General features: G+C 35.0%; 1 protein-coding gene across 6 annotated transcripts in view; it reads left to right on the top strand.

The window, feature by feature from the left end:
* Positions 1-15,378, top strand: part of LOC145686307 (uncharacterized) — a 1,046,376-nt gene that overhangs the window by 14,718 nt on the left and 1,016,280 nt on the right. For all 6 annotated transcript variants that reach the window (XM_081759457.1, XM_081759458.1, XM_081759455.1 and 3 more), the window contains exon 2: positions 4,511-4,755. In XM_081759457.1, coding sequence (XP_081615583.1) covers positions 4,563-4,755 — 193 coding nt within the window. In that variant the 5' untranslated portion in view covers positions 4,511-4,562. The remainder of the gene's footprint in view (positions 1-4,510; positions 4,756-15,378) is intronic.

Genomic DNA, 15,378 nt, shown 5'->3' on the forward strand with positions numbered 1-15,378 from the left:
GGGGGTGCAAAGCGAGAAAAATATTGAGAAAGGATTGAAGTTATTTTTAAAACAAATTGCAGGTCGATATCTTTCTTTATTTAGGTTTTATGACTTTTAGTGTTAAGAGTCAACTTTCCAAAGCGCGCGCATCTGACCAGAAGAAAGGCAGTGACAAATCTTGCCAATGTTATTTCCTTATAATGTTTGTTTTAAAGTTACTGATGTAGAGTATTGTGCTATAACGATGAGTGTTTACTGTTGACGGTATGTGAGCACAAATCTACAGCTTAACGGAAGCATATTCGCAAAATCGAATCCTGGACCTCACCTACGATAAACATTGCGTCAACTCCACTCAATCTTAAGTTCCACTACTTACTTTGCTTGTTTTCCTTGAGTTGCAAGCACGCAAGTACGTACACACACAGACACACACACACACACACACACACACACATATATATATATATATATATATATATATATATATATATATATATATATATATATATATATATATAATATGACAAATATCTATTAATAATAAATCTCATTCCTGGTGATAAAAAGCAATTAGTTTTGTAATTGATTCATTATGGTTCGCATGTAGTCCTTAATGCTGTTTCAGATGCTGACAATTTTGACAATAAAAGTTGGTTTCGTTTGCAATTCCACTTCTCTTATTTACTTTGAATACACAGATGAAAATGACAAAAGCGTTCATAACAAATAACTTTATGAGCTCACAAAGCAGAATGAAAGGCCTCTTTATTGTCCCCCCACCCCACCCATGCTTCTTTAGGAAGCAGGGTTTGATAATTCTGTTTGGTTTTGTTTCCTCGCCCAATGATTTGTATCTTGTTGGCTGTCACTATACGTGATTTAAAGTCACAACTTGCGCGTTTGTTTAGAACGGATATAATGGGGTTTATTTTCATTCTTCTTCTGTTTCCAGACTGATATTGTGTGTCTGAGGTGTCAGAAGTGAGTATAGAAACTAGGAGGTTCAGTTTCTATTCATTATTGCATATGTCATCATCAGCATCATCATATTTTATTGGCAGACCACTTGCTGCAACTCAGAAGCTTCCATGATCCACGGTCTTCGGTTAACTTCTTCGTCTTCATGCATTATTTTTCTATTTAGATATCGTCCAGTAATTGTAGTCTCTTTTCGTCCCCTCTCTCTTTTTCCTGCCACCAATACCCTCTAGCACGTCCTTCATGATACAATCTTAAACATCAGAAGTGGGGAGAAGCCGCCTTCACAATATACTTTATTATGTAACTTGTTTGACAAACGGAATTGGATTAGCGGATATTTTGTGTACACAGACGAATGAGCGTTCTCGTACGTCACATTTTCTCGTCACTTATCACTATCACTCTACTCCAGTTTTCACTCTTATCCAACTTCAGTAGCAGTATCTTACCCATTGCTATTCCTTAGTTTTCCGCACAATCGGTGCAGGAAATTTCTGTTTAGAAGTGTTTAGCCTGCCATTTATTTCAATCATATGTTTTCTATTCGTTTCATATGTTCTCTCGATTTCGTATTGCTTCCATCAAAATTTTATTGCAACAATTTATAAACCATCATTAAAAAAAAAAAAAAAAACTTCTAACACAATTGCTAGACTGTTATTTCGTACCCTCCAATTCGCCGTTCTAAATGAATTTGCGCGATTGGAATGACAAAAGAGTTGAAAATATATGAATTTAAGAAGGATTTATTTACAGATTCATCACTCTTTCTTTCTTGTTCTTTCTTCGAAAGAAAACATACGGCGGAAGAAATGTGGCAACAGCGCGCTCCATTTACTCTGTACTGCAATCTAAGAGTAGGACGCTCTATACCTGAAATTTATACATGTCATTCAGTGGCCTAACAAGAACAGGTGAGGCCCGTAGACAATGAAGGTGGTGGGCTTTCAGCTTGAAAAGTATAAGGAATCTTTGTAAGGGTTGTATTTAACAAATAAAGATTTCGAGACAAACACTACAATAATGGGATATTTCTGTTAAATAACTATTGAACTTGATTTGTGTATTTAGTAGGGTCTATACATAGTTTTATTTATCTATTTGTATATAAGAACACAGCAAAACCAAACGTGAACCTGTTCCTAGCAGTGTTCTACTCACAGGTACCAACATTACTAAACCATTTGTGGGAGGGTATTAAAAGTCAGCCGAAACCCAACCTAACCTAAATTAGTGTAATAGCGTAAACTATTAAAACAAAGAGAGACTTTTCATTGCCTCCATTAGTTTTTTTTCTCTTTCTCTTGAAGAACAGACGGGAGGCTTCTGCTATATATATTTGCAGTTTCTGTTGCTAGAAAATGTCTGTCGGATAATAAGTTAATTTCCATTTAACTTCATTGTCGTACACAAATAAATGATGGAATTTGTAGTTATTAGCAATTAGTCTTATACTGTGACATCAGGGTGAGAAATCACGGGGCGATGCGGATATTCCCCCACCACTAGAGACTCCGAAAAAGTCCCGCCTAGCTTGGGACGATTTCGCATGCGGTGTGACATATTCGACTCTAATCCGTTATAAACGTTCGAATCGTTCCAACCACCTGCCTGTGCCTTGAACATTACATGTGGGCAGGGTTCTAGAGTGCTGGCCCGCCTTACAGTCCACCACCCAGAGGACAAGTTTCGAGGAAACTGACTTTCCAGGAAATGAATTCTCTCAAAAATATGTTGATTTCTCCTATCAATAAGAAAACTCAATTCTGGAGAGTCAGTTCCCTCCTGACTTGTGAATGGATTTCCTGCGAAATATGTGTAAAGCAAATACCCGCTATCGTACACTTACTTTAACAATTTAAATGAATTCCCTTTAATCATATTTCTTACCTCAGTATGTTATCCGTCTTTAATGTACAAATTATATTGAAACAGTATACATAAATTACAACTTTGACGCCTTGTATGGATACACTCCCCCCGTCTGTAGTCTAATTATCTCCACACAATAGGATAAACTCAATTCGAACACTTGTGAATATGAACACAGTATAGAAAATCCAAGAATAACATATACAATGTAGGAGATAGCAGAAAAGTGCCGCAGTAACTACTTCGCCATTTTTACCTATAAAGACCCATGGCTGAATGAAACTTAGTAGGTAGATCCAGTCGTTCATTTTAATAGAAGCACCTGCCTACCTGAGGGCCCCTCACCATCTGGACGGGACTCGGGGCCCGTGGCCTTTGTCCACCCCGTCTACACAGAAGTTACGCCAGTGGTGTCATTACTCGTTCTTCACTCCCTCTACGTCCTACTATTGCACCAGCCATTCTATGTCCCTGCATATAGGCCTTATACGTATCATTACTCATCTCTGCTACCTCTATGTACTCAACGGCTGCAATCCTAAGGCCTAAAACGAAAATTAATTTAAGCTTCCTCATTAATTGGGGAACCGGTTACCCCAACCCAAATACGCACCTGTGTAGGTATATCACTAATGCTAAACAGGCCAAGAAACGAATCATTTTGAAGGTATTTTCAAAATTAATCAAAAGGTAACGCCAAAATAATGTCTCGCTGTCCCTAAACAATAAGCGAGATATCAGATATATGCCCCTTCGACAGAAACTTATAACATTCAGAAAGAATTGTTAGGTTATTCATTTATTTATTTTTGAAAGACTTAAGTATTCGATATATTTTTAATTTAGATTATTTGAGTTGGTCAGGACAGTTGCGTGATCCTGTAATCTAACTCTGTGGAAAGTGAGACACAGCTTTTCTGAGAAAGTTGATCTTATATGATTGTCTGTACACCCGCCAACTACAGTTAGTTCAAGCTCCGGTTGCGGTTCAAGGCCCACGTTCCGTCCTTCATAACCTTGGTGTTGCGTAATGACTAAAGAAATTGAATTTAATTTAAATATATTCTAACGTAATATTTCAGGTTTATTTTCATAGGGCAAACATTGTAGGTGAAAACGAGTAATAGCTTTCTGATATGGATTTAGCAACCGAGAAACACGTTCTTTTTTACCTTATGACATTGTTGCAACTAGTAATTATGGATGTACTACTTCAAGTTTGAGAATTCGTATAATTTGGAAGTCAACCATACTTTCACACTGTGAAACGAAATTCAATCGTTTAATTTTTTTTATTAGATGTATTTAAATAATAATCTTATCGTGTTTAGCAGAAAGTTATATAGCTAATTTGCTACATCTAGGAGACTTCACATTCACTTTATTGTTACCACCCTGAGTGTATTACAACTGTCGATATTTATTAAACCATGAAGCAGAACCTACACTTTTGTGTTTATTGTAATTTTTAAATTGAACACGTTAGCTGAACAAGCGTTATAACGTAATTGATATCGTAGCCTAATAAACATAGATGAAACTAAAATCCTTGAGAAATCAATCCTTGTAGACAAATGGCTAAAATTAAATTTTGATAGAAATATTTTGGTTTGTTTTCTTCATATTTTGTCATTATTTCTATGAAGTTTAAATATTTTATCTTTGTTTTCAGCATTCTGAAATAATAATATTTCTACGGTAAATGAAAAATTCCATGACAAAATATGAAAAAAGTTTTTCTCAATTATTTTGTATTTTATCTATGGATTGGAGCATGGAAAACAATGATTATTAACGCTGATCTTTCACCAACTCTATCATTTGTGGAAGAGGAATTAGCAACTCTACTTATTTCTTTACGGAGAAGTTGGCAAATGAAAAAATTCGTACTCATATATGATACGCCATGGAGCGAAGGTGAGAACAGTTATCTCTTTTTCATGTCTTGCTCTCTCTCTCTCTTTAGTACAGTTCGAAGCATAGGAAATGTTACAAAAAGTTTAAGTCCAACTTAGAAACAAACTCTTCCGCCGTGTGCTTATGCATTCCCAAATACACTTCTCATCGACTTGTTACTTCCGGTATTAAACACAACTGACCTCCCTCCTCCACCTCTCCTTGTCTAAAGCGGTGTGTGACATAGAGTGTGTACTCTTTCCATTCAGACGGAGAAAATAGGCATCAGTTTACAAGGTTTATCGCTCTAAAACTGACTTTCATTCGTTTGTTCTGAAATGCCTTTCTAGAGCCTGAATAAAACAAACCGTCACAAAATGTTCCCATAGCTTGATAAATCCTTTATTTGCATTCTTTCCCTTCTTCAAAGACATCACATCAACCTAGAAAGATGCTCCTTGTGAATTCTATGGAAATTGTTAATCATGGCAGTAGATTTTGTGCTTCCCAAAGTCTGTAATGCGGGCGCAGAGTTCTAAAAACTACTGAAAGAAATAAGCGTTAGTCATTTCTTGTCAATAATTGCAAGAAAATGTTCCAGTTGGCGTCATTTCTGCAGGACACAAGGGTGTAATTGCCCCCTCTCTTGAGCTTGAGAAATACATATTGTTTAATCAAATGTGTAGTAACGTAATTAAAAAGAAGTTCGATCCCAGCTCGCGCCAAGTAAACTTTGTGGTGGACAAACTCCGAGAGCGGGGTTCTCCCGTTTCCTCCCACTTTTTCATTCTACAATTTCTTTCGTTGCTTATCGTCCCCGTCTTCTTTATCCTCCACGCAGAACCGTGTGGGGGGGGGAAACTTAAAGATTTCATTTTTTTTAAATAATAAAAATATGAAATTATTATGTCGGCGGACAATCTCCGCTTTCCCCCCGGACCCAGGCAAAATCAAAATGACGCTGCTTTTAACAATAAACCTATATAGTTACGATAGCACATTGCTAGAGCGCTTGCATTTGGTTTCAAGAGTCGAAACTTTGATCCCAAGCCATAACAGTTCATGGACAACATTGAGAGAGAGAGAGAGAGAGAGAGAGATTGAAATATGGAGGCAGAAAAGAATGATTTACATATACAAGTTTAGAATTGGAGAAAAAAAATATCGCACGACATCAGTATTATGATAAAAATTGTGACTTTGTGAAACAGAAGAAGGGAAGGTTCCGAAGTGCGAGGATTATATTAGGCAGTTGTTGAATTAATATGGTGAATTCTTTTTAGAACATCAGATGATTACGAAGGGAGAGAAAGATCTTAAGATCTGGAGAATTAAGAATTTAAAAAATCTTTAGATTCCGAGCCGAGTTTCGAACAAGGAACCTTTCAGTTATAGATCCATGACTTTATCCATTCAGCCACGGAGAACTTTACGTAGCCTGCCACATACTTTTCTTTTACGTACTAGAATGGGATATTACAAACGTTGACTCGGTGGATACGCCGTTCAAATGAGACGCAGACCTCTTGTAGCTTAATTATAGGATGTATAATGAACTTCCCTTTATTCAGGAAAAATTTTAAGTCAGTAAAATTTATTCTTATTTTGTTCATTAAGTTATATTTGATAGAACTATATGATAAAATAATGCCAAATACTTTGCATCGTTGTCTTTTATATGCAAGGGATTCCTACTTGGATGGTCTTAGGTTCGAATTACGACCATTCTTATTGACTTTTTCTTCTAGCCACGCTCATACTGTGCAATCGAGAAACTCAATTTTGAAGTAAATGTTGTCACAGCTAGTTTAAGACGAAATTATATTCAAATATGATATCTGTTATTACATGTTTTTCTTTAACTTACGATGTTTCAATGTCGATATTAAGTCCTACTACCTTTATATAATTAATTTTTTCTATGTCATATCATGCTGAATGTTTGCACAACGACGACAGTCGGATAGTAATAAAAACTCATATTTTTACTGTAATAATATAATTTAGAAATGTGTGCAAATTTATAACTTACAAATGGCTATGTTCACGTCGTGGCTTTTCAGATGAGGGTTTAGTGAACGGTATTCCTTCCCTGGTGGTCCTAGGTTCGAATTTCGTCAATTCTTGTTACTTTTTTCTTTTAGTCGCATTTAGTTTATGCATTCAGATCTTCAAGCTTGAATCAAATATAGTATCAGGTAGTGAATTAATTGTAGTTGACATTATTTTCAAATATGACACGTTAATACATGCGTTTCATTAGGTTACAATATACAACTTTGAAAATAATACTACATTCAACTTTGTAGCTACATTTAATTCACTAGCTGTTATTATATTATAGATGAAATGGATCTGGAATGCATACACTAAGTGTAGCTTAAAAAAGTAAAAAATGGACAAGATTTGAACTCAGGAACACCAGCGTAGAAATCCCATTCATTAACCCCTCATCTATTAAGGCATGACGTAAATATGACTATTTGTAAGTTATAAATACTCATCCAAATAACACCAGTATGAGAATGTGTAATAACTTTTTGCTCTTTTACTCTTCAAAAACGTAACATATTTAAGACAATTTGATTCATTTTTCATTAGAACTTCGAGAAAGATGATTTGTGTTTGAGTATATTGTCTTCTTTATCAGACATTTCTACCCAACTCAACTCAATTCATACAACAGTAAAAAACTCTTACTGCCTTACTGTTTCTAAAAAGGAAAACTGCATCATGCACCCTGATCGATGGTGTAACTAACTGGAGCGCGGTGCGGAAGGCTCACGGCAGAAGGGGGCCCATTTAAGTTTCGTAATTCCTCTTTGCAGGTTTTTATATAATTTCACACTTTTTCCTCAATGTTTAAAATGGACACTACTCCATTCTTAGAAGAAAAGGAAGTTGTAAAGGAACTGTAGACTGTAAAATCTACTCAAAACATTTATCACCTCTTTGCTGCAACAATTTTAACGGACAGTAATAAAGGAATACATTGCGTGAAATTTCAACTTAGAATGAATTAGCTTACGTTTTATAGTTAGATAACTGTCATTGCTAGTAGTGTTTCGTATTTGTTTAGACCCCTACCCATTTATAACTGTATCCCACTTTTCTTGTGACGAGAACACCACCTAACCGAGCATTCAATGAACTAAACGCCATTAAAACCTACATTCGAAGCACAATAGTGCAGATGACGTTGAGCTCTGGCAATCTTCAGCATGCAAAACGAAATAAAAGCTACCACACTGGTATTGTAAAAGTAGTCAACGAATTCCTCTTCGAAAAAGATCACATGCACAGTTGTTTTTCAGATGGTAATTTATAGGTGTGCTTAAGTCGGTTGAAATTCCTGCATAGTTAAAGGCTAGACACTGAAACCATCTCCAATAAGTGTTGAAGGTGACAAGTACTGTAAAAGTAGTCAAATACGAAAGATATTAGTGTCGAATTCATAGTTTTCACAAAGATGAATAGTGACACTGTTGATTATGCTTAAGTACAAGTTAAGCTTTGGTTGGCATGGAGGTCAGAATGGGAGGATGACAGGCAAAACGAATCGAAAACGTTCTATACTTGTGTCGAATGCATAATTGTATTGTACCATTACAGTTGAGAGCAATGGCAACTTTTTTCCCTCACCCTGTACCTAGTGATTTTTTTTTTTAAATTCGATTTCGGTTTAATTACACGATTTCTTTATTCTCTTTACTTCAAATGAATGTAATGAATCGAAAGGTCTTATTAGGAATCATATTTTCACGGAATAACATATTTATTTATATTTTGATTAATTGTAAATCTCATTTTCGCATATACAAGTTGAATAGTTACATGGTTTACCATTCTGACGTCATACCAAAATATAGTTCCGCCATTGAATATAAATTTTCTTAATTTCAAACCAATGTAGAATTTGGCCAGGTAACTAAACTTTCCCTCACCCCCTCTCACTAGTCCATAGTCACTTTCAGATCCGGTTATATCTGGATTTCACCAATTTCTATTTGCTTTGTAATTTCCGCGGCTGAAAGATTTCGCCCTGATTGGAGGAATTCTCCTATCCCTGTCGTTTTCGGCGCAATGTTATCATTCTCATCACGGACATTTCAACGAGCATAGCCTGTGACATCAACTGCCACATATTTGCTGGTAAGGACTTAAATTTCGAGTGAAAATCAGGTAAAAATCAGATTAAATGCCATAGTAAACGCCATATGATCATTTAGGAGCCAGAAAACCTATACTTTTGTTGAGAGAACTGTAAAACCAAGGAGAAATATCAGATTCCGGTTTACAGGACGCCATGTTGCTGCCAAGTTAGAATAGACAGAATGAAAGCGTGATTTTACTTTCCTTTTCTTTAAAAACACAAATTCAGTTACGGATTAGGGAAAATACTACCTGTTTTGTGTGTTTCGTTCGTGTATTTGGTAGATGTGATTTTTTTAATTAATCAATAACTGCATATACATAGTAGGTTTCATAGCTGTAACATTAATCATCATGATGGCAGTTTAAGCTAACTAAAAGGGCTCCTATTCACTTTCCGAATTGAATCAGTTCTAGCGGGGGGATGGGTTAGTTATTGTTTCTTTTAGGGCCTTTTCCCCTCTCAGGGAAAGGCCCCTCAATAAATTTTGTTAAGGTGCCCCCAGGGCTTCAAACTCTAGTAAACGTGTTTTGAATAATAGGCCAGGTCAATTGGACCTAGGGTTAACCTTCTCATTTTGTCCTCCTAAAGTTCTATAGAGCCAACTTTATATACCGACAAGGAGTAATGTGTTTGAAGGTACTCGTCTTTAACATGCCTATAATGAATGGTGCTTGTTTAGTTAGTCTTTGTGTGTATTATTTATAGTGGTGTATGTAGTTAGTAGTTCTGTGTGAATGCGTGATTTTACTGCGAGGACAGTGTGTTTAACATGCGTTAATTTAGTACCATTTGTCTAACTCGAAGTATACTAAACAAGAGTAAATATTAGAGTTCTGATTAATAAGTGTAAGGGTATATTTTAGTACACAGTAAATTATTTCTCTACTGCAGCGCCATCGTGTCCGTTTTCGGCAATCAGTTGTTTGTTGACATTACGCCATTGCATGAGTTAGCGATCTAAGTTGTTTGATTTTGGCCCTTATTTCTAAATTATATCCAGTAGACATGGTTTTCGGTTCATATGAGGATACATTTAAATGAAATAGCATGAGATCTTACTGTTCTGAAAATTACAGCTTGCTATGTCAATTAGAAACCGAAATATCCACTGAAATCAAGAATGCCTATTTTCTTAATAGAAGTAAGCCTACATGATGTTACTGTTTGTTTCAAAATGAAATATTAAATTCTCTTTTCCCGTTGCTGTAGAGATATTCCATTGTTGCTTTAGTTCAATCAGCAAATCAGAAATAAAATAATCGTTGACAATTTAACTTTAAGTGAATACGTGTATGATTTTTTCTTTCAAAACTGCGAAGTAAATAGAATTTTGGTGTTTCGGAACAAAGAGTCCGTGTTTCGATGAATGTTATCGTGTAGCAGTTTAAGCGTGACGGATTGTGATAATTACAGATTTATTAGTGCATAATGTAATACGTGTATGGCCTACGTGTAAATGTATGTAATAGGGTGTCCGTAAAATATTACTTCGGGTGAAAATGAGTAAATAATGAATAAATGTAATGATATAATAATAATACGATTATGATATAAATTGAATGAGATGATAGGAGCCTGTACTTAAATGGATAGGCCCAGTGTATATTATATATTGAGAATATGAATATGTTTACTGAAAACCTCTCGCGTTTTGACTTCTACACTGATACATTCATCCGACTGAGTTTGCTATTGGATAGTAATGTGTAGTTGGGAATTATATGTTACTTCACATTTAAGTTTCTCATATTAAGAGCCTCGGTTCTTAAGCCTTTCATCAGATAGGGTAGCATCATGTAGGAATTACCTTTGATGGTTTACGGAAATGAAAATTATTAAAAATAACTGCTTTATCCTGTGATCATCGGAAAGTACGGGTGTGGTCATTTGTACCTTTAACATTCATTGACTCTCCGAGATTTTTTCTTTGCTACGTTGCGTACATTATTTACCATACAAGGTTTGCGTACCCGGACGTCGACCCCTAGTCCTCTTAAGTATTTTCGTTTCTTTTCTTAGCTTAAGTAAATGATGGAAATTAACGACGTCCCAGACCTTGGCATGTCTGCGCAGGCAGCCATCGGTGATGTTTGGTCACTAAAATCACCGATCCAAAATTCAGTTTATTTAATTTTTTTTTATTTTGGCAAATTACTCGTTAGGGATATCTCTACTATTACTCTAGTTTCATTACTATTCTGGACCTTCTTATTTCTTCTGAGGGGTCGAATATTTTTCTTTACTTAGAGATTTCAAAATTGGGGACGCAGTTACCTGATCCCTTTCCCCTCTCCTTTTATCCTGCTGGTCTGGGCCGGATACGGGGCTCAGATTTCAATCTTACAAGCAAACTCTTGTGGGATTGGGATCTGATGGACACAGACTTGCATCCTTGGCAGCAGGACGCCCCCCAGTTTACGTATTTAAGTAAACCGCCCTCTTTCGGTATATGTGAATATTTTTGGCTGTGAATTGGTATATATTTAAATTCGGTCACTCGTCTATGTAGTGAGTAGTACCTCAATCTTTCTTCTTTCGTTGGCGCCGCTTTCTCTATCTTGTCTCTTTCTTCCTTCAAGATTTTTTTTGAACCTGCCCCCCTCCCCGGTTCTGAAACTCATGAAAACATACAATGTTCATATCACTTATTTCGATCGTATGTACTAACTGAAACATCGAGGGATACAATTCGTGGAGGTATTTCCCGGTATTTCAGAACAACTGAGGACCGTTTTTCACGATACTCAACTCACCATGGGAGGGATTGACGAGAGGGTACACTACGATTTCAGATTCCCAGAAACTTGATTATTGTTCATTGATCGTACAAACTATACCCATTGATTACTGACTTCTGGTTTCTTTGTATTGATTGGTTATATGGTATGTATGTATTAGTAGTTTGGGCCCACTAATTTCAAATAATCTTGATTTTTCTTTCTCTGTATATACATTTATATATATATATGATTACATAGTTTGGAAAGTTACGTGCCTGTTCTATTTGTTGTATTTCCACTTCTTGTGTCAACTTAGTAAATAATATCAACCTTTTCTCTATACGCCGATCTTAGTAAATTGAATCTTTGTCGATTACCGGGTTTATATATATATATACATTTCAATGTTGCAACCTTATTAAAAGAAAAATAATTTTGTTAGTCAGGGTTTTTTGTTTGTTTTGAGCCAAGAAAATGTGAATACTCATTAAGTATGAAAAGGTTATGTAGAAAATTAAGTGTCGACGAAATACTAAGATTTATATTAGAATAAAATTTATTATATTGAGTAATATGGATATATATATATATATATATATATATATATATATATATATATATATATATATATATATATATATATATATATATATATGAGCGCATATGTATGTAAAGGGCTCGGTATTTACCCTGGTTGTTTTAGATTGCCATAGATTTTTGACACCCGATACTGACCAACTATTTGTGCTTGTAGAGTATTACCGCGTAACTTGTAATAAATAACACCTTACGGATTTGTTATTAATGTTCGTAACTATTAAACTTTTAATACTATGTTGAATGTTGCATGTAAATAGATCAAGTAACAGGTCGTACAAAATAACCCTAACCCTTATCTAAAGTTATTTTGTGCAACCACAACGAAATCAGTGAATTATGAAACAGTGTGCCCCAAATGCTCCCACTGTGACTAGAACATAACTATTTGTCAGTCGCCAGTTCAGTGACTCGAATCTCTTGACTGCACGATATAAACCAGAAATAAAATTCAGTGATTTTAATTTGAACTGAATTTGATTAATAATTTCGTAATGTAAATACAGGACCTAGGATAGGTCCAGAGACTAGCTCCATTGAGATATCGTATAGTAAAATGGAAATGTTCCCAATGTTTGGGGACTGGATTCGATATTCTCAAATCTCAAGAAATGTTGAATTTTCATACCAAGTCCGTCAAGGGACGAAATGAAATATATATATATATAATGTGAAGCAACTATCTCTGTCTGTAGTTAAGACAATCGACTAACTTCTCTCATGGACGCCAATCATAGTGTGTAAAGAGAGTTAATAAAGGAGTTATTATCGACGTGAGAAAAGGACTCATAAAATTGTCGAAATTTCCCCTCTTGGAATAGAGACTCAATAAAAAGCTACTAAAGTTTTTTTTCCAAATGATTAACCAATTATATTTTTTCCTTTTCCTTTCTTCTTTCACATTCATATGTATTCTTTGTACTGAATCTTAAATATGTTCAATGTTGACCTTTGATTTTTTTTCTTCGTCTTTCGTTCTGTCGATTTTTTTGTTTTGTAACGTAGTCCAACTCTTAATGTATCTGCAAAGAGAAACGTCTTATTTGATATTGTTGAAAAGTAACAAATTTCTATGCACGCCTATAAACCATTATTATTATTATTATTATTATTATTATTATTATTATTATTATTTTCTTTTCATGTATCGAACTTTCTCCTGTGCTGTCAAATTAAGATTTCTTGGAATGTAATAAACGTCTATAGAAATGTAGTTAGGTTAGTTTAATTCAACTAAATGCAACTTGAAGTATACATTGTCCTGTATGAATGTGTGTGTGAGCGAAATGTAGGTTTAGTATTCAGTGCACCAATTCTTTTGACATATATGTGTGACTTACTGTAACTAATGATAGTTGACAATTAAAGTCGTTGAAAGTCAATGCTAACTCAATTTAAGTTGGCTCTATAAAAGAAGCAAAAAGGACAGAAATAGCCTGAGTGAACGATCATCATGGGAGAACTTCGAAAGTCAAAATCTTCAATAAACATGAGGGTTACTTTGACTTTTTTTTTTTTGCTTTGGTCAATTACAACATGCCGTTAGCTTCATCATTTATAATTTAAATACTGGATACTAGTCAAGAACTTTCGGTAATATTGAATAAACTGTTAAATTAAACTTTCTCATCTACCTCAGTGCTAGATTGGGATAATTCGGTAGTTGGGATTGAATGGATTTAGGTCTGGGGGGTATGGGTTAACATGTGTCTACCTTTGATCACCTTAATACCAAATACTCACCCAATAGCTCTTGGAAATAATCCCAATTCGGTAATTATTCACTTTCCTTTACCATATTTCTCAAAAATATCCAGTAACAGTTTCCCTATTTCCTCATCTTCTTACTTTCCCTTTTTTCTTTCCTTCTTATCCCATCTTTCTCTTCTCTTCTTTACTTCTTCCTCTATTTTTAATAAAATTGAAAAGTGGGTCGTGACTGGGAATTCTATATATAATAAACACGGTCATGTATTTATTTTATTTTATTTTTCTTCGGAAGTCCGATATAAAAGTCTTCTCATTTTGATTGAACCTTGTATATTCGAAAGTAAGAAACGGATTATATATTGCTATATAATTAGACATAAGCTGATAGCTTCGTGAATATCCCCACCAGGGGTGAAGGGATCCCACTCACGACTTACTCAGTACATCTCATTTGCACGATACAGGGTTTTCCCCCTCTTTTGTTTGTTTTCTTTTTCTCTCTCTCTTTCTTTTCCCTTTTGATAATTTTCGGGATCACTGACAAATAGTGCCATTCCAGGTGTAGTATATGTCAAAGGTCGGACCCATTGGCATGAGGGTCAGAGGCGAGAACCAATGAAGGTTTCCGAACAGTTCCTTTTGCATGAGTCTCAATACACTGGGAGCGGAAAGTGGTAATGCAAAGATACTGCTGTCACATTCGGACCTATCAGAGATATGATTTCTGGGGAATTGTCTTTGCATTATCCACTAATCACTAGCTAAAATCGTCACTGCTTTGCAGGAGCATAGGCAGAAGTTTATTTCAGCAATAGAAAGCTTTTTGAGTGTCCATATTCAATATGAGGACATTCTGTACTAACATGTCTAACATCATCTCTAAAAATAGGTAAAACTTATATATAAGTAGTGATATCGGGGGGCAGGAAGTTCTGGACTGCCAGGTCCTGCATTATGTGTATATCCCTGCTGCTCTGAGTCTTCATAAGCTTCTCTTCAAACGTATAAAACATACTATGTATGTAAGAAATGTAGAACAGAATAAAATATAAAAAGATAATATATATAATTATAACTAAGAGGTAGAAAATAATTACAACGTAAAGTTGAAGGACAAGGTCTTGAAACAATCACACTTAAAAGGAAAAATATATTCATAAAGCTATTTTCCACTTATGCAGGCTAAAAACAAGTGAAGAGATCTCATCTGAAGTGCCATTATTCATCTCTTCGAACAAGAAAACTATGAATTCGGCAACAATATCTTTCGTATTCTATTACTTTTTTACATGTCATTTCTTCTCCTCCTAGAAATGGTTTTAGTGTCTTACACCCCACAATAAATTGCTCAAATGGTAATTTACACATAAACTAAATTCGTTTGATTTTAATCTAGGAGTCCATATTTCATCGTATGGTTTACTGTACTTTTTTTTTGAGTCCAACTTCCTATATATATAT

The sequence above is a fragment of the Thermobia domestica genome, chromosome 5 (assembly GCF_964235325.1).
Source record: "Thermobia domestica chromosome 5, izTheDome1.hap1.1, whole genome shotgun sequence".
In the NCBI taxonomy this organism is placed as follows: domain Eukaryota; kingdom Metazoa; phylum Arthropoda; class Insecta; order Zygentoma; family Lepismatidae; genus Thermobia; species Thermobia domestica.